At 38.4% G+C, this 20,308-nt stretch overlaps 2 protein-coding genes across 6 annotated transcripts in view; one reads left to right on the top strand and one right to left on the bottom strand.

The window, feature by feature from the left end:
* The window catches only part of CENPP (centromere protein P), a 113,899-nt gene that overhangs the window by 47,490 nt on the left and 46,101 nt on the right, over positions 1–20,308 (top strand). The window lies entirely within an intron of this gene.
* On the bottom strand, positions 3,830–19,930 carry ASPN (asporin). 3 transcript variants are annotated; one of them, XM_036390746.2, is made up of 8 exons: positions 19,729–19,930; positions 14,197–14,362; positions 12,930–13,042; positions 10,418–10,631; positions 9,931–10,041; positions 6,930–7,023; positions 5,675–5,813; positions 3,830–5,070 (listed from the first exon to the last, which is right to left on the bottom strand). In XM_036390746.2, the coding sequence occupies exons 2-8, from the start codon at positions 14,357–14,359 to the stop codon at positions 4,873–4,875; spliced, it is 1,032 nt and encodes a 343-aa protein (XP_036246639.1). In that variant the 5' UTR covers positions 14,360–14,362; positions 19,729–19,930; the 3' UTR covers positions 3,830–4,872. The 3 variants fall into 3 exon arrangements, with proteins under 3 accessions (XP_036246639.1, XP_036246638.1, XP_036246640.1); XM_036390745.2 differs by having other exon boundaries at positions 14,197–14,467; XM_036390747.1 differs by lacking the exon at positions 5,675–5,813 and having other exon boundaries at positions 4,950–5,070; positions 14,197–14,467.

Below are 20,308 nucleotides of genomic sequence, written 5' to 3' on the forward strand. Positions count from 1 at the left end.
AGAGGTGCTGTGGTGTGAGGCAGGGACCTGGGCCTTGCAGCACTCAAATCCACAGGAATCCAGACAAATGATAACTTAGTGACAGCAACACTGGGAATGAAGAGTTGTCTTTATCCCTTTAGAGCAGCCCAGGATACTGGGAGCGTGAAAAACGCCAATCACTTGTTTTTAAAAGTTTAATAGTAATAAAAGGGTTATAAAAATAATAATACAATTAGAGCAATAATATTTTGGACAAATTGAATTAGGACAATATGAGACAATAAAGACAAAGAGTTACAGACAGTCTGGGTACCTTTTTCTGGGCATCATGAGCCCGAAAAAAGGACCCCTGTTAACAGAGGATTAACCCTTAAAAACAGCCTGTTGCATATTCATACACCTCATACATGATGCATGAATTCCATTCGAACATAGGATTCTATATGGTTTGTGTCAACTTCTTCCTTTTAGTCCTAACAGCACCCTCAAGGCAGGAAGAAGTTTGTTTCTTCTGATAATGGAGCAATAAATTATTTTTCTCTGAAAGATTTGGGTGTCCTGGGGCTGCTATCTGGTGTGAGTGCCTCATTCCTTTCTTGAAAAGATCCCACTAACATAGTTCTTATTTTAACTGCAAAAGTTACCTTTTAACTACACGACTACATTTATCATATTATTAAAATGTTAATACAGCCCTACTAATCAATACATCAAAATACATATGGTAAATATCTGTGTAGAGCCATGTAATATGCACTTCTCCCAGGGAGCCATCCTTCCACAAGGACACGTTGCTGGCTCGTGTTCAGTTTGTCCACCAGGACCCACAGATCCTTTCCTGCAAATCTGCTCTCCAGGTCAGCCACCAGCACATGGGGTTGTCCCTCACCAGGGACAAGGTTTTGGGCTTCCCTAAGCTGAACTGCACGAGCTCCTGCTGGCCAGCAGGATAAGCCGAGAGTCACCTGTCAGTGACCTTGTGAGGGTGATCTGCCCTGTCAGCAGGTGGATAACGGGGCTGGGAGCAGAGCTGGAGCCAGCACTGAGCCCGGGGTGCGCTGGCACTGCCTGGCCTCAGGCTGGAATTCACCGGTGCCTCTCTGTGCTTGCTGCCTTCCAGCCGTGTCAGCCACCTTGCTGCCTGCTCATCCAGCCCAAACCTCACTGGGCTCTTAGGAATTTGCAGCTCATTGTTCTTAACATCAGGCAGTGAGATCCAAAAGCTGTGCTCCTTCTCTGTCCATCTGTCCTCTTCTCCTTCCTGACACTTCTAGCCAGCTTGTCTAATGCACTGAATTCCTGCAGGTTTCATCCCAGGCAGAGTAGGAAGATACTATTAATACTGGGAAAAGGAGGTAAAATAAACACTTCTTCACCTTCTTTAACTCAGTCTAGCAGCAGGAGAAAGCACCTAGATCCTATGAAAGAAAATGTGTTTTATTGAAGGTATGTTTTATTTACATTGTGTGTATTTGCCACAGCTGATGGTGAAAGTTGAAATAATGATTTAGGAGTATCTTGTATTCTTTAAACTTCTTGTATCTTATTAAGTTTGCTTCTCTTTGTCTACTAATGCTGAATATTCTTTGTATTGCTGTGTTTGAAGTGCTGCATTAAGTAGGTTCATATTGGGGAAAGAGGGGATATTGGGGAGAAGACTTGGAAAAATGAGACTATGTTAACATCCCTTGGTAATTTAATGGTGTGGAGTAGGGTTTAGCAGCTCTCAAATCGTACTTTAGTACTCAAACAGGCCCTTCTGCTTAATCAGTGTTTGTGACATTTCCTGGGCTCTTTCAGTGCTTTGACAGTCTTTTGTCATTTATTCTTAGAATGACGTTTCCTTCTATTTGTAGCAGCAGGCTGCCACCCTCTGGTGAAATTTGTTAACTGTTGTGTAGGGACCTGGCAGATTTTCAGAACAGAGAAGCCCTTTAAAGTTTGAAAATTTTAGATGGAATAAATATTATTTTATCAGACAAATGTAGATACTTGTACAAGAAATGAGAAGGATTTATATCAAGTTTCTCTTTCTTCCTCTTTCCTTTTCCTATTAACATTTGTAGAGAATGTAAAGGTGGAGTTGATTTCTTGACAGATTTTCTTCCCATCTGCCAATACTGAAATACCTTGTTCTGTGGGAAGATCACTGAACACCAGTGTGGTATCATCAGTTAATTACTATTCTGTTAATTACATTTTTGTCCATGCTCAGAAACCATTGCTGAAACTGCATAAGGTACATTTTATATCACAATTTTTGTGTGCCACTGACACATCCACCTGTCTGTGTTAAAGCATGCCAAAGATGCAAGGTGTGGAAATTATTAATTATTATTACCACAAATGCCAGCTGAAGAATAATATCTGAAAATAGTGGAGTGTTGTTGAGCATCCTATGAATTTGAGGTGATCTAGGAAATGACTGCTTTTCTCTAAAAATAAAATCTACAGGAAATGGTTAAAATGAACCATTTGATAATTCCTGCTGTAATGCAAAATTGTCAGTATAGTTTAAGTCACAGATGAAGTTTTCTTAAACTTCTAAGCTGGCTGAATTGCCTGGAGGATGGTGCAAGCCTAAGCTGTTGATAAAATTGTTTGGAGATTATTTATTAAGAGTGAGGGTAGAGGCAGTTTCTTCAAAGTTGTACTGCGGTTTCTTCTGTGTATGTTCTATGCATCCATGGGTGCTGACTGGAGAAAGAGTTTCTCAGTCTGGATGCACAGCCAGAGGAAAGAGTGAGAAGGCAAGAGAGTTTTTAAGGCTCTGGAAGGATAAGATCAAGACTATATGGACTTAGGACTTGACTATATTTTTACAAAGCTTTCCCATTACAGTGGGACTTCAATAGCAGACTTAAAAATTTGGTGAAACTCTTACACAAATACCTGTAAAGAATCCATGGGCCTAGAGAGAGAGCATGAGGATGCAGTTCCTGTTGTCCATTGCATTAACCCTGATTAGATAAGGAATTGTTTGCATTCTCTGTGTTTCCTTTTAAACCTTACCAGTGAATTAGTGTAGAAAAATGTACTACACAACATTGTGAGTTTGTTCTTTCAGTTAAGCTTCAGAATTGGAATCTGCTGGCTTTTCTGCTGGTGTTGACATTGCTGGAATGATGTAACTAGTGCAGCAGGATATAAACCAGTGATTCATAAAAATGTAATGATTTTTTCTGTTACCTGTTGTATTTACTAACATTGCATGGGGTTATGAGTTGTTTATGGTACTCTAAGGCAGGGGAGTCTGTCCTTAAGGGAATGTTGGTATTTGCTAGGAAATGCACTCCTGAGAAACATCTCCAGAAGCCAGGAATAGAAGGATGCTTGGTCATCAGCAGATTTTGTGTTCTGTTTAGTCTTTTGTTTTTATTCTGCTTTGAAGTGTGTTACAGAATTCCTATTTACAAATATTGTTCTTCAGTAAAAGCCTCCCCTGGTCTGCTCTGCCTCCTCTCTTCACATAGTTTGTGTCTCATGAGCAGAGTGATGCTAACAAAATATTAACTACCAGGAGACCAAGCAGATGAAAAGAATTCAGATAATAGATTTGATGCTGATTGTGTAGTGTCCTTAGGAGGGTGGTAGGAAGGCTGAGAGATTGGGAATTAATTGAGTTCTTTGTAGTATTTTCTTCTACAAGTCTGTGCCATTTCCCAAAGTCTTGGATTTTGAACTTTGTGCAAAGCAGCAGTGATAAATGACCTGTAAGCTCTGTAGATTTGGAAAAAGGAGCACTAGAGGAAGCATCTAGAGAAGTGTCACAAAGGTGCTTGGTTAGAGTCTCAGAACATTTTGACATGAGCGACCATGTAATAAGAAAAACACATGTAGGTTATTCTGTAAGTTTATTTAATTTATTTTGAATCCCAATAGCAAATATACACTAAATAGATATCTCAAATATCCATTTTATACAGTACTGTCAGTATTGAGAGTTCTGTGTGCTGCCCTGCACAGGAAGGCAGGGCAGGCAAGTTCCAGCTGCTTGGTTTTGGCAATTGTAAGGGACTTCCATTAAGGAGGCATCCTTAACCCGTGTGATGTCAAAATATAAAGAGGAAAAGAATAAAATGAAATGAAAAACATGATTACAGTTGTTATAGATAAAAGAAAAATGTTTGTGCTGGCCTAAAGGGAGTTTAATAGTCATTCCTATTAAGCTTGAAGCATATCATAAATCTTGTATCCTACTTTTAATGTTCAGACTGCATCCAATTCTATCAATAGCAAAACACTGAAGGACATTTTCTTCTTAAAGTTGAAAGGAAAAATTGCCAACAGCTTTTAAAGACTTTTCATCTGTTCTTGATATGAAACTTGTCTTTATCTCACTTTAAAGATTGTAAGAATATATTCTAGCTTAGAGACAACTACCTGACAATATTGTAGCTTTTTATTGCATCTTTGCTCATTATCAAAAATGGCACAAGGAATTGCCCTTGAAGTCTGGTAATTTTTGGTTTTGCAACTTTTCTTACAACACTTTCTGGGAGAGAACCTAGGTCTGTTTCCTAACTGTGGAAAAAGTCACTTTCACGTGATTTTTAGGATTTATTTGAAAGAAAGAATACGTCCAAACGATGTGATTTAAGAAGGCATTTAACATCTATAATAGGAAACATCAAATATAGTTTCCAGTTCCACTTCTAAGAGTCCTTCTGTAAGCTATAAAGACTTTTGTTTAAATTATTCAAATGTAGGTTGAACATTGTCAAATACTACAACGGATCCTACTTAACATATTGTTTCTAATTAATTACCTCTGAAATAGCAAATACTTTGTAAACGGTTAAATAGCGTAAAATCAGCATTTTTCTGCAAATTTCAAGTATTGTAAAACTGATTTGGACAAGTTGCTTTTTGAAAGGACCAGGTTGGCTCTCACTTGAGGAAGTTGCCCAGTTGGACGCTGTTCCTGGCCAAAATGCAGCGGAAGGTGGAAGGCTGCACCTCCCAGTACTTGACGGGGTTGTTGAAGAGGCTGATGCCGCTGTACAGGGCTTTCTTCTTCCTCCGTCCTGTTGGACAGAAATCGTTCACTCCCAGCTTGGCAATGTGGTTGGAATGCAGGAAAACCACCTGCAGCAATAGGAACAGAAAAATACAGGAGTTGAATGAAAATGGGGAAAGTATTCCTTAGCATGTAGGTGACTGAGGTTGGCTAAAACATCAGTTCCATGCAGACCTTGAGAGTAACAAGACCTTAATACTTGTAATTAAATCTTTAAAAAAAAAGTCTTCCTTCTGCCTCAGTCTCTCCACAAAGAAAAGTCATATGGCATTTTGTGTGTTTTTAGAATAATTGGACTCGATTCTTACAGAATTTGGTTCTAAAATGCAATTTTATATTCTCTTGTAGTAAAAATTATAATGATGTAGTAAAAACTATAATTCTTCATTATAATGAAGAATATAATAGTATTATATTCTCATTTCTGGAAACATTTTTTGAGTGTAGCAGTTTCTTGTCCTTTTTTTCCTTCCCTAGGAAGTGTAGCTGCAATTTGATTTTCTTTATTTCTTTATTAAGCTTTTATGATTACAGGCTCTCCCAGTAGGCAAGTCATGGCAAAATGTATGTGTTGGTTAATTATGATTTTTGGTTGTGACTTAATCAGTGTGACAATGGGAAAGTCAAACAACTCAGAACTCCCAGAGATGTTTGATAAGTTTGGTGTATGACCTGCAGATATTTCAGTTCAGGTAATCCAGGAGGAACCTTCTTCAGCTTGTTTTTTTCCAGGTGGATTTCACGTATACTTGGGATGTTGGCAAAACTTCCATTTTCCACTTCTTTGATTTTATTATTGCCAAGGCCTAGCCTAGAAATAGTACAAGGAACATTTAATTAAAGACTAATTGAGATTCACAACAGCATTGAAGAGCTTTTTATTTTTTAAGATTGAAATGCACAGGGAGTAAACACAGGGGGAGAAAAGAACTGGAAGATGATGAAATCTTAGCTTTGATAGGAAAAAATCACCATTGACCTATCATTTAAACTCCACTTAAAGATTGGCTTACAGCAGTTACAGTTATCTGATGTAAGCAAATGTTCAGTTTTGCATGCAGTTTTTGTAATTATAGTGGCAAGTATTTCAATTATAAACATCAAGCTACTTGCGAGATTAATCATATATTTTACCAAGTAGTACAGCTGCTAAGTGTAGTCACTGTAATAAGTTCTAATAAATAGTGAAATAGCAAGTCTTGTCTAGAAAGGTGTTTTTAATGTATAGCTTTTTTTTTTTTAAATACAAATATTTTTTGCTAAGCAGGACTACCTTCTTTCCTATTTCCAGATTTTCCTTCTATTTTTTTCCTCTAAGGCTTCAGCCTGCTTTGCTCAGGAGGTGATTCAGAAGCTGGAGCCTCAGGTCATTCAGAATTGCTCTTTCTGCCCATCCTGCCAGCCCCTTTTTTCTCCATTCTTTCCTGATTGCTTCAGAAGCTGAATGGGATATCTAAAGGCAGTTCAGTAATTTCTGTTACCACATCCAGTCCTGCTCAGCCATATTTTTAGAGTTCTTAACTGAGCTTTACAGAGAAAACCTCTTTCTCTCCTATTTCAGTGATACATTCCTCAGAAACAGATTTTTCTTTAAACCTCATTGCATTTGAAAGCTGTTGTTTCCTTCACCAGCTGCTGTGTTTACAAAAATAAATTTTTAAGAATTATAAGAACTTAGGATAGCTAGATTTTGTTCTTATTCTATTTTTCTGTTGCAGACTGTTGGCAAAACGTGTAATAACAAGAATAATGTGGGGGTTTGGGGATGTGTTTGAGTCTTAAAGTTGGGTCTTACCTAGAGCAATTCCTATCAAAACACCTATAATTTTTATTCTTTTTTCTCTCATTAACAAGAGAAGTACCAAATATGAGATCTTGCTGGGCATGACATTTTAACAAATAAAGGGATTCAGCCTGGGAATTTTACCTTTGTAGGTCTTTGTACCGGTTAAAGTCCTCAACTTCAATTCCTGTGATCTTATTGTCATCTAAGTGAAGCTCCAGAAGACTGGAGGGCAAACCTGATGAAAAAAATGCACAGTGTGAAAAAACCAAGTCAACTTATTTTTTGTTGGAACATTTATTATGTTCCAAAAAGCTTCTTTCCTTTGTGTTTAAAATTGGGTTAGAAGAATCCAATAGAAGAATCTTGGGGAGGTTGTCTGCATCAAAGAAATTGGGATTACATATAACAGAGTATATGTAATTATATCACATATATATATATATGTATTACATATATATATACATATATGTGTGTACATATATTGCACATATACATTTTATATATTTATTTTTTATAAAAATAAATATATAATATGTATATGTGTAATATATGTAATATCTATAATATGTATTACATATATATATGTATAACATACCTATATATAAAATTATATATACTGTAATTATATTACATGTAATTACATATAAGTATGTTAATGAAGAAAATCACCATTATAATTTGGTTTAAATAATAACTTTTTTTAAAATTAAGCTGTGGAAAAACATATGCTAATTAAGACATATAAGAGTTCCAAAATTTGGTAATTTTTCTGGCTTCCTTTATAACAAATCTCATGGTTACATTGTCAAAGATGTTGATCCTGTGGTTTGTGCATTTATCTCAGAGTCTGTAGTCAAAGACTGTGGAACCGGGGACAGTTTTTTGAAGCTCTGTAATTTTTTTTTACATGATGTAGGAGTTGTGCTGTCACAGCTGCTAGGATGTGACTGGAAGGAAAGGTTTTGGAGTACTCTAAGCAGAATTGTGCTATTTGATAACTCTTTCCCATGCTAGAATATTTTCTCTTGCATTTCCAAAAATTCCAAATCCAGACTGGTGAACGGACCAGGAGGCGGCGAATCTCTCCACAACATCCTCTTAGCGAGGGCAAGGGCAGCTCATGGCAGCCTGGGTTTGTTCGCTGGTGCTGGTGCTGGGCTGTTCCCCGAGCCTCGCTGGGGATGGCCCCGACACCGAGCGGCTCCCGCTGGCCTCGGGGGCTGCTCCCGGCTCTGCAGGGATGGGGCTGCTCCCGGCCTGCCTTTATCCTTTATTCCATTTGCAATACAGGAGCGCCGCTCCCGGCTCTGCAGGGATGGGGCTGCTCCCGGCCTGCCTTTATCCTTTATTCCATTTGCAATACAGGAGCGCCGCTCCCGGCTCTGCAGGGATGGGGCTGTTCCCGGCCTTTATTCCTTTATACCATTTGCAATACACGAGCGCCGCTCCCGGCTCTGCAAGGCTGGGGCTGCTCCCAGCCTACCTTTATCCTTTATTCCTTTATTCCATTTGCAATACACGAGCGCCGCTCCCGGCTCTGCAGGGATGGGGCTGCTCCTGGCCTGCCTTTATCCTTTATTCCTTTATTCCTTTATCCCATTTGCAATACACGAGCGCCGCTCCCGGCTCTGCAGGGATGGGGCTGCTCCCAGCCTGCCTTTATTCCCTTGCAATAAAGTTTGTTTGTTTGGGCTCTGCTCCAGTTGGCGTTCCAGCCTGCAGTTCCGGGTGCCTGAGTGACAGGATCCAGAGGGAAGGCCACCCACCTGTCCACTGCACATTTTTAGTACCTTTTATAAGCTACGGTTTTTTAAACCTTTGTGCCATTGTAGCATTTGCAGAGAGAAGCATCTGCAAACTCAGCTTGTATTTGTGGTGAAGGAGTTCACCATGAAATCATGTTTGGTTTGGTTTGTTTATGTATCTGACACCACAATTTGGATCTCATGCTGTATGTCTTTATAGGAGATTTCTCTATAACAAAGGCAAAATTGGAATCATTTTATGTTGGGATTTTTTTTGTGCTAAGTGACAGGAGCTGATACTAGATTGTGTTGGGTTTTATTTTTTTTTTTTTTTTGTTAGGCAGACAGAGGCTTTCTGATTTTAAAGTTACCTGAACAGTTGGGGCGAGTTGATTTTGATTATTGTTGAGGGTTTTTTTAGTGTTCTCTTCTTCTCTCCTGTATATCTATATGTACACATGTATATGCATATGTATATGTGTATATATATGTATATGTGTATATATATGTATATATACAGGAAGAGAGTAATAACAAACAAGTTCTTTATCTGAGTGATCAGAAATAAATACAGGGGCCAACATTGTTTTCCTGGGAGTTAGAGCATAGAATACAGTGTTTTCCTTTGTTTCCTTCCTTGTTCTCTTAGCTGGTAGATTTTAGCGGTTGAAAATCATGAGTTTGGTTCAATACCATGCTGACCTGCAGAAAAAGCAGGTGGAATGTTGTACTGAACTCTTTTATGCTACATTTGTGTGTGTGGATTCATCAAATTAGTGTTTTAATTTATTTTTACCTCCAAATTACAAGGTTGGGGTTTTTTTGTATGAAAAAGTGATTTGATTTTGAATTATGTTATGGTGAATTTAATTAAAAATTAAAATTAAGTTTTACTTAGCAAAACTACATTGAACATTGTATTTGAGGTGCAGTGTGAATTGAAATATTAAAAATTAAATTTAGACATTTTGGGGTTACATTTTAAATCCGGAAAGGAATTTTGCATCCCTTATATCCCTGATCAAATATCAGGGAGTTTATCCTTTCTCTGTGAGGATCTTTGAGAGGCTGACATGTGAAAGATGCGAAGTGACATCAAATTAGGAATTTCTTTGTTTCGTTCCTCCTGAGACAAGTGTCTGGACATTCTGTGAGAGGAGTGGATGTGCTGACAGGGAGAAGGTGGGACAGGGTGTGCTCTGTGTTTGTGCTGTTTGTGCGTGAACTCTTCTGGGATGGGGAATTGCATATAAAGTTCAAAAAGCAAAGGTAAGAGGTGGTCTGCTAGTAATGAGAATAGAAAACAATTTATGAATTTAATAATCCTTCAGATGTTAAAGCATTTTATTAAGGAGTGTGCTGGTATAAGTAAATTAGAAAAGGGAAAGCAGACCTACCTTTAGGAATTGAAGTTAACTTGGCCTCTGCAATTCGTATGTGGTAGATATTCACCCCTTCAAAAGCCCCTGGCTCTATTCCATCATTGTTAAGAGGATTTGCACTCATTTCTGGCAAAGGGGGAAAAAGAAAAGCGTTTATGGCATAGGAATTTGTGCAGGTTAGACTAAGTTATGAAGAGCTGATTTAAATTTATTGCTGATTTCTGATATTCCAAGCACTCATTAATGTTTAGCTTTGATTGTGTGTTCTGAGGGGTGTCACAGCTCTCAGGGAATTTAGGCTGTGTTACTTGGCTTGCAGGATTATCCAAAACTTGACCTTTGCAGCAACTTCACATAGAAACTAAATTGTGGGGGGTATTCCCACAGCATGGGTATCACTTTAAGAGGAAACTGTGCCTTGGGGAAATGTTTGAATGGAAATGATGTATAATACATTCCATCTTTGGGAAAGACATTTTCTGTTCTACTTAATCAGGCTTACCTAAAACATGTAGAGACTTCATTCCTTTAAAGACATCCTTGGGGATTTTCTTAACCTTATTAGCATGAATTCTGAGCTCTGCCAGAGTTCTGGGTAGATTTGTTGGAATCTCTGTCAGTTGATTGTGGGACAAATACAGTCGTCGTAGCCTCTTTGTTGGTTGAAAGGCTTTGGGATGGATCTTGTAAATTTTATTGTTGTTCAAAGCCAGTGCCTATGAGAGATGGAAAGAGCAATTAGAAAGCTTTCTTTATCCAGGACTATTATGACTATGAGTTTGAAGTCATGGATTTGAAATGTAATTCAGCAATTAAGTATTTAAAATATCTTATTTTTCCATCCTACCAAACTTCAGCACTTTGTAGATGCTTTGGGAATTTCAGTTGATTATGAAAAACAAAGAAGAACCTGCAAGCTGGAGCATTAACCTGAGGGTAGAGCTGACAAGGTGCCAGTGGATCATGAGAACTGACAAAACAATGTGTTTGTCTTCAGATATTTTATATGGGGTTATATACCTCATTGCTATTATTCCTTAATGCAGACAAATTCTCAAAACTCAGAATCTCATCTTTTATTTTAACATAATGCTGCAAAATAAAAGTATAGTTTTTAATCTGAGTTTCTTAGACATTAGTATGTGTAGATGACACATAAATTTATGTTTTATTTGGCTTTTCCAGTTCCTGTGAACTTCAGTCTCTCTCTTCTGTACAGTACATGAATCTTTTGGGGGCAGCTTCTTCCTAATTGCTATGTGTTATCAGAGAGCTTGTAATAAATTACTACAGACAGCAAAATACACACTATCTAGAATGCTTTTGTATGTCAAATCCCATCTCTGCATTTCCATACTTAAGCTATTCATTTCTGTTCCTTTTTTATTTCTTTGAGTCATCTCTTCTTAGGAATTGTGCGGGGGAAAAAAGTAGAGCAAACAAGATCTCTTTTTTCCCAGAAAAAAAAATGAGCTTAGCTCAAGGAAATAAACAGGAAATGTTCCTTCCTAATCCAAGTTGCCCATCTGTGCCTTTGCTAAGCAGACTCCAGGACTGAGCCAAGTTGTACAAAGTAAACTTTGCTCTCAGTTTGTTGTTCGGCCTTGCCACAAATGAACCGAGGAGAAAAAGCAAAGCAGCTTGGTGTGCTCAGCTATCACATCATTAACTGGTGACTCTGGTCTTTAATGTGATTGCTGATGGATTCCAGTGGCTTTCTCAGCCATTGGAGATAAGAGACTGTTAGATCTTTTACACAGAATATAAACCACAGTTTGTGGTGTTACCTTTTGCTTGCTGCTAAGACCATTCTGCACCCAGACATGAGACAAGAAAATAGGAAATGCTTTGTTGCCAACTCAGAATTTATAGAGTTCCTGTTTTTTCTGTCCTGTCCTAGGCCATAAAAATTGACAAGCTCATTCATAAACACTTAGATCTCATAAATTTTCAGATCTTGCTCAGAAGCCAAATATGACTGAAAGGATTTGTTTTATAGAATCACAGAATGATTTTGGGTTGGCAGGGACCTTAAATCCATCCAGTGCCATGGGTGGGGACACCTCTCACTATCCCAGGGTGCTCCAAGCCCCATCCAGCCTGGCCTTGGACACTTCCAGGGATCCAGGGGCAGCCACAGCTTCTCTGGGCACCCTGTGCCAGGGCCTGCCCACCCTCACAGGGGAGAATTTCTTCCTAATGTGTTAGGAATGGTCCTTATGTTAGTTTGTGTGTCTCGTGTCTTTCTAATGGAGAATAGAATGTACTTAATTTGCTATCAGTTATGGAACAGATTTGTGGTTTAGAGAGAAAAATTTTAAATGGTCAGTATTTGTTAGTGGAACTAGATCTGGATACTGGATCTGTGGTGACATCCAATAGAAACAAATATTCTAAAGCAGAATTAATCTACTTCCCAGCCCTCTGGGACTCTCATTTCCTTTCATCATAAAAAGGGATTATTGCATACTGTAAACATCTAGATTTATCAGTTGCCAGGGATATGTGTTTCAAAGCCTGTCACACATGTATAATTGAGCATGGTAACAAATTAGGAGTAAAGCCCTTGACTTTTCCAGTAATTCAGTGTTTCTCTGTTTTCTGTTCAGGTCAGCTGGATTTGTAGCATTGGTTTCAGTGCTGTGTGTTAGCTGTATGTTCTGTTCTTTTGAAAATGCCCTCAGAAAATGTGGTTAAATTCTTTCTGCTATTTTCCATCTAAGCAGATAAAAAGGAGGCCTTGCCGCCTTTAAAATGTGGAGATTGATTCTGTGCATGCTAAGAACTGAAAAAGCTTGTGAATCTTTTTGGTTAGATCTATTTTCTGGGTATTGTAGAAAGTAGTTCTTACAACTCAAAGGTATTTGCTTCTTACTATGTGGAAGCTCTCAAATATGCAGGCCTTAGACTTTTTATCTATGTTATTGGAGAAGGAGATAACATTTATATTTATAAAATATCTAAATATTTCACATTGCTAACTAACTGGGAAACTTGGGAAATAGCAAGCTTACATAAAGTGATGTGAGTCCTTGGAGATCATTCTCCTTGACCTCTTTGATTTTGTTGTTTTGAAGATCAATCATCCGAGTATCTGGTGGGATGTTGCGAGGAATTGATGTCAAACCTACATAAGTATGTGACATAAACAGAAATATTATGTGCTGTACTTAAGTCCAAAGAAATTAACTGCCAAACATCAAAACACAATAAGATTTTTAATTAATATGGTGGGGAAGAAAATATGAACAGCCATAAAGCAAAGGGTAGAAGGGAATTTTTGATAGTGGGAAAAACTAATGATGTAAGAATGTACTACAAATGTGAGCATAGTTTTGGGAGGAATTGCTTCTGCCCCTGACCATGAAAACTTAATGGAGACTGCTCACTGTGGCTGAGAAACCTGTTCTTGGTGTGGGCAGAGGAGGGCCAGCACTTCAGTACCAGTACCAGAAACCATTAACACCAATCAGTACCAGAAGTCATTAACACAACTCATTACAAGTACCATGGATCATTAACATAAATCAGTACCATTAGCATTATTCCCCCATTCCAGTTTGCTGTTCAGTTACAAACCCATTGCAGTTCAGGCCATCTGAGATCATGAATCAGCAGAAAAGATTCAACAGGGAAAGGACAGAAGCTTTCTTTTGAGTGGAAATACTGATGCATGAAATGCTAAATGCTGTCCAATTTATTAACAATTATAATTAATAGATTGCAGTTATCTAAAGCTGAATTCTGTTAATGTGGGATTTTTCTATGTGTGAATTCATGTAAAATGGTTTGAAATCTGTAGACCAGATACATTAACCATAATTTGCTGCTGTCAGCAAAAGTTTCTCATTCCTTAATAATAACACATTTTAAAAACCCCTGCAATTTATGTATGGAGACTGTTTCTAAGACATGAGAGTCCAGGATGAAGTTCAGGAAGGTGGCAGGGCTGTGATGAGAACAAATGTCATTGTCACTGTGCTAGTGGTGGGACCACAGTCCTTTGGCTGCCTTGAATGATAGGAAAACTTCAGTGAGCACTAATTGAAATTGGCACAATTAATAATGAATTAACTTTTAGGGACTGGGATGTACCTGCAGCACTGACAGGAGCACATTTGCCTTTGGCTAAACAGTTACCAGGGATGCTCACTTTGGTGGAAGTTCAGCTGAGGGAATACTTTGCATCCCATTTATGTGCCTGCATAATAATTATCCTTTAAAAGACAAATCGTACAAAGGAGAATCCAGTGGAGAACAGACACACAAATTCATTCTTACCTAGGTCAGAGCAGTGGACAACTCTCACATAGCACTGGCATCCAAAGGGACATGTTGGGAACAGATCAAAAGGAATCAGTGGTAGAATGGGTTCAGTGGTTGGAAATAGAGAATTGTCATCATCGTCATCATCGTCGTCGTCTTCCATATCTTGGAGCATCATATTCTTCAGTGTAAAATATGAAGGACCAGTGAGAGATTTGGCAGAGCACAAAGCCAAGAAGAGAAGGAGTGTGTATTCTTTCATGTCTTCTTAATCAGGATAACCAATCTTGGAAAGTGAACAAACGAACAAAAAAACAAACACCAGAATCAGTGAGTAGGGAGCAGCAGATGAAGCTTTTGAACTGTTTACTTCACTCACTGCCACACCATCTAGTCCTGAAAAAGAGCCTGTTGTGAGTATTGAGGTTTAATTAGTATAAGAAGGATTTTAAAATAATCTTTTAAATATAAATTAATACTATAAAATTACACATAATATTAACTTAAATTCATTAGGCATTAATGTAATATCAAAGCATTTTAGTTTAGTTTACAAATAATATCATCATTTGCTTCAAGCTTTGAAGTAGAATTTTTGTAGTAAACTTTACCAGAACTTGGACTATGATTTATTTTATTCATTCTCAATGAAAAAAATATTTTTAGTGGGATACATTGGCATATGTGCATTGCTTATAAAATTTGGAAGTACTTGATTAGCAGTGCATAAAATGCATTCAGTGGGATACTTCCTAAACACTCAGTATTCCACTCCCTAAACACTTTATTAAACTCTTCTTAGTCTAATCTGAAGTTTTCAGTTCTGAGCCTTTCCCATGTTCCAGTCATTTGTTTGTTACTGCCATTGATGGAAGTTCACCTCTGCATGCAAACACAGTCTCACAGAGTTGTAGAATCCCAGAACACTTTAGTTTGGAAGGGACCTTAAAGATCATCTCATTCCACCCCTGCCATGGCAGGGACACCTCCCACTGTCCCAGGCTGCTCCCAGCCCCAGTGTCCAGCCTGGCCTTGGGCACTGCCAGGGATCCAGGGGCAGCCCCAGCTGCTCTGGGCACCTGTGCCAGGGCCTCACCTCCCTCACTGGGAAGGATTTCTTCCCAATATCCAGTCTAAACCTATTCCCTGCCAGTGTGAAGCCATTCCCCTTGTCCTGTCACTCCAGGCTCTTGTAACAAGTTCCTCTCTGTCTTTCTTGTGGGCTCCTTCAGGCACTGGAAGGCCCCAATTCAATCACCCCAAAACTCCTCTTTTCTAGACTGAACAAACCAAATTCACTCTTGACTTCTGTTTGAGGAGGGCTCTTTTCTCTGAGAAGGATTGCCTATTAGAAATCCATGTCAGTGGAAATCAGTGACTTCATTTACATCCAGAAGAAAAGCTGAAATCTGCTAGATTTGTGTGTGAATTTTTCAACATAGGTTGGGGCTTTTCTGTTTGTTCAGGTTTTTTTTTAACTTGCTCCTACAGAGCAAGGTAGAGAGGAAAATAGAGAAAGTAAGAATTGCCACAGATGCAACAAACTTTGAGAAAATGTTGTAGATTCAGCCCTCAGCTTCATGTTCTTTCCCTTCAAATCCCAATTCTAGAAGTCGTTTGGTAGTGAAAATGTGCTCCACAACCAAGAGGGGCTGCAGGAAATTTTATTGTGCATGTCCTGTTTATAAAAATGTTTCTATTTAGACTATTATAGGCCTCTTTAAGGAAATACTAAAAGGGTGTCAATTCTTGTTTGATCACCTAATGAAATGCTTGCTGATCTGTTTGGAGATGAAAAATGCCTTTATGTAGGCATTTTCCCATTGGTCCTCCACTGCAGCAAAAGGAGTGCTCTGCTTTGTACCAGGGTTTGGCTTGGCTTATTCAAAATGAGGTTTTGTTTATACCACTTTTTTCTGTGCAGAGTCATTTTGATGTTTATTGGGGGGGGCTCATAACAGCATTAAATGCAAATATCCTGCATACCTTGCTATAACAGCATTAAATGCAAATATCCTGCATACCTTACTGCTCCTGTATCTCTGTCTGTTTAAAAAGAGTTTAAAGGGAGTTTAAAAAGAGGAAAGCTAACAGTGTTCAGATAACATAAAAATAATGGAGTGACTTCTTTCCCCCAAATATATGCCTGAAATCAGAATCACAAAGTACTTTGTATCTTGTAGGTCAACAACATCTGGCTAAATTTAATATTTCCCATAATATTTCAGTTGCATGCCCATTCAGGTAGTGCATGTACTTTTACTGATGTAACAAGATTACCTTCACATGTATTTTTCCCATATATTTTCCTTTGTGTTCATAATAATGTTCTCTTGCAATGCTCCTAGAAAGAATTTTGTGGATGTTCTTGCAATCCCTTTCAATGTCTGTCCTTGAAAGACTCTGAATATAAACAGTGCTGGCAGGAAGGTGTGGAACCTCTGTTTGTTTTTTTGGAGAGAATTGTTATCATCTCTGGCTGTGCACCTTTGGAATATTTGGCCTTTTCAGTCTTCTATTTCAGCTTCAGAAAAAGGCCAAAATCTTCACTACTTTAGTCATACCATCAGTTAGGAGATGAGGAGTTGGAAGCCTTTCAGACTTCCAAGTTCTCCTTGTTCTTGGACAAGTGGTTTAATGGCTGGGCTGCCACACATGAGCTCTCAGGCTCTCTGTTCTTCCCTGGCAGTTGAGGTCCCAAGTGCCAAAATGCCCTGTGGTCGGTCTATCAGTGATGAGACTCCATTTCCATATGCAGGATATCAAGTGTGATGATGTCTTGGGACATGGACTTTCCAAGTCCCTGCTGACTTCAATTTCTGAGAGGCACTGGCTGTGTGGTTTTACTGGATCTAAAAGATAAACTTGTATGTATGTTCCTAAAATGTTCTTTTGGATCTGGTGCTAGGAAGTTCTCTTATGAAACAACCTAAAAATCTGCTCCCACACTTGCATCTGTAGCAAATGGATTGCATATTTCCTTCCACATAGCCAAAAATTAGGCTTTCAAAGCATTAAAAGATTGAGGCAGCGATTGGAATAGTGGCCAATTTGAACTCTTGAAAAACATGTGTTGCTCACAAAGCTCTAGAAAAGTAGCGTTGAAATGTGTCACTGGTGACATATATTGGTTCTGTGAGTTAAATCTATTGAAAACAAGTCCCTGAGTTGGGATTTTTTCATTTTAAAGAAAAACGTCCTTGCTTTATCTTCTCATCTTGCCCTTAAGAAATCATTATTTGCTTTGTAATTAGGAATGACCATCAAACTTGACTCCAGGTTTGTATAGGCCAAAGAAATGCCAAGGAATGGATCCTAAAGAACTGAGTTTTATGAAGGTGTGGGAATGGTTCTTCCCTGCCTGAGGTTTTGAGTTTCCCAGTAAATAGATGCTGCTATGACTCTGTAAAAATGCTCTGACTCTGCAGTGCTTCTCAGAGAACCTATACAAACATTCTGTGTGCTTAAATTTCAAGAATAAGAGAATTAAAAGAAAGCCTAAAATCTGAGATCCTAGTGATCTCTCTGAAAATAGTCATGAAGGTTTTATGAAACACAGTTTCAGAAGGTATAGGTACAGCTGTGTTCATGGTCCTCTGCTGCCACTGGAGCCTGACTGTGCTCCCAGGGCTCCCTGCCAGCTCTCTGGTACCAGCTCTTCCTTCAGACTGTTCACTGAGCTGGTTGAGCTCACTACCCCAGCACAAAACTAATGTGAACTACAAAAAACTCCATCATATTCTTTTCAAATGAAGAAACTGAGTCAGTTTGGAGTACCAGAACCAGCACAAAAGAATGGGTGGAACAGCCTGGTTGACAGGGCTGGAACATTAAATGGAAAGAGAAGGAAGGAGGAGCAATGGGGGAGCCATTCCTGACATATTCAAGCTGTTAGGCAGACTAAGGACTCTGTTAAATAATCCCTGAGCAGCTGGCTGTCACTTGGACAAAGCCTGTCTTTGTCCATTCTTGTTTTAACAGACAGAACATTGAGAATGAGTTTGACAAAGACTGTGGTGAATTCAAGCTCCTCTGTGTCAATCCTTCTTATCCTTGAGCACAAAAAGCTTTTGAGCACCTTCTCCCTGGAACATCAGCCACCCCAAGGTGAGGTGACTGAATGTGGAGAGTGCACCTCACATGGAGAGATGCTCTAAGGTGCTTTCCTGAGGTGTGCAACTGTCCAAAAATCACTGCACTGGTTGTTTGGGACACACTTATCCTCACTAATGTGGTCATCTATACCCAAACTCATACTGCCAAACTACACATGGAACACAGGCAATTTTTATGCTATTAGTTATAATTTGTAAATCATTAAACACAGGTGATGTCACAGTATAATTTAAGATGATTAAAAGCCTTGAGATTTTATGTGGAAAATTCCCATATTTCTGTGATGTGAAAATTCTAAACATGAGTTATGGGAAGAAAATCCCTTTCAGTGAGAGCAGAAGATGTGTTGTTAGTGTGGGAAGAGGGCATAAAGAGACCCAACAACAAATAACTCTGAATTGCTTGGCAGCTGCAAACCAGTCCAACAATGTGGACTTTGCTGTCTTATCAGTTATGATGCTGAAGGAGTTAATACATGAAGTTTCTAAATCTTAAAAAGACTCTAAATTATATTTAGAAATCACTCCTGTTATCGAGGTACAGAGACAAATTTCCCATGGCATTATTTCTGAAAAGGAAATGTTTAAATGACCCAGTGGTGGTCTTTGCAGAGGCAAAGAAAAGTCCCTGTGTTCATTAATAACACAAATCATTGCTCTGTGCACAGATTTTGTCCAAAGAAAGGCAAGACCATAACTGTTTTGAAATCTATATTTAAAAATAGTTCTGGTTCTATTAGTCATTGTCCCAATCCAGAAATAAAAGGAGTTTATGTTTAACTCTTTATCTACTCCCTTGATTTACTTAAATTGCTGAAGAAAAACAGGAGGAAGGTTTTTTGTTAGTAAGATTACTGTAGAAATGTCTGTTGACAGAAATAGTCCAATATTGAAGTTGAGCAGTAATAATTAAGAGGATGTTTACAAAATAAGTTGTGTTTACTTTTTATGTAGAGCTGCTTGACTCTTGTTACTGTATGATCTATGAGGATTTGTAGGTTGCAGTTCATCTACAGTTCATTCTCTCCTGGGTTGTTTTTAATTACTTTGCTAATATGTACTTAAGAACCCCCAGCAACTTGAATACCAAATTACAGAAAGTTAACACTGAGTGGTTACTGGAAGAGCTGCTGTTATTGTAGAGTAGATTTTCATAGATGGCTATAACTGAGAAAAAGTGTTATGGTCAACTGTAACATTTTTCTGACAAGTCTTTCGTAGTTAAATAATTCACTATAGCTCTATTTGTTTTTTCAGCTCACATGTAGTAAATACAGAAGTATTTCAGCTGCAATTAAATTTTCAAATGTTCCATTTAAAAAGTGGTATTTCAAATTCTAAATTATCTGATATTACTAATCTGCAAAAAGTGACTGACAACCTTAACTCTTTGCTGCTGTTTACATAGAATAGGTATTCAAACTGGACATACCTTGCAGGTTTGGAAGTTCTTCCAGAAGCACTGGGATAATCCACCTAAGGTCCTTATGTCCAGTTATTTCATATTACCAAAAAACAGGGAAAAAGGAAGCTAGAGTGAGTTCTGTGAAATGCAAAGCATATAGAAAGAAAAAGTCCACTTCCAAGCTTCTTGATCCTTCTGGCACCGTGGGTGATACCAGAGTAAAGTGCTGCTTCAGATTAGCCCATCTTAGTACTGAAGAATGATATTGAGGCGACTTGTTACCACTCATATGTTTTTCATCACTGCCTGTATTAGAGCCAAAACTTCTGGCTTAACTCTAGACGTCTAGTGGAAGACTTTATAAAACCTGTAGTTTAATAATAGTTGACATCAGGCCATTGGAAGTACAGTGAGGTCCATTTCAGGTCATTCCTGCTGTGGAATCCCACTTATTTCTGATTTCACTAGCCATTATTCTTTTAAAAGTGTGACTTGAATAAAGCTATAAAACTTCAGCCAGTGGCAGTGTAAACCAGTAGCCTGCAGTGACCTGCAGGCTGCCAAACCTTTCTAAAGTTAGAAAATTAGGACTTTATTGTGTAGCTAT

This window comes from Molothrus ater, chromosome 11, assembly GCF_012460135.2.
Source record: "Molothrus ater isolate BHLD 08-10-18 breed brown headed cowbird chromosome 11, BPBGC_Mater_1.1, whole genome shotgun sequence".
Classification (NCBI taxonomy): domain Eukaryota; kingdom Metazoa; phylum Chordata; class Aves; order Passeriformes; family Icteridae; genus Molothrus; species Molothrus ater.

Excerpts from the sequence above, each read along its gene's own strand:
- ASPN (XM_036390745.2), bottom strand. The coding sequence starts at position 14,443 with ATGAAAGAATACACACTCCTTCTCTTCTTGGCTTTGTGCTCTGCCAAA. Across the intron at positions 13,043-14,196 it reads TGTCCACTGCTCTGACCTAG|GTTTGACATCAATTCCTCGC; the intron begins GTAAGAATGAAT and ends ATACTTATGTAG. Across the intron at positions 10,042-10,417 it reads GAAGTCTCTACATGTTTTAG|AAATGAGTGCAAATCCTCTT; the intron begins GTAAGCCTGATT and ends CCCCTTTGCCAG.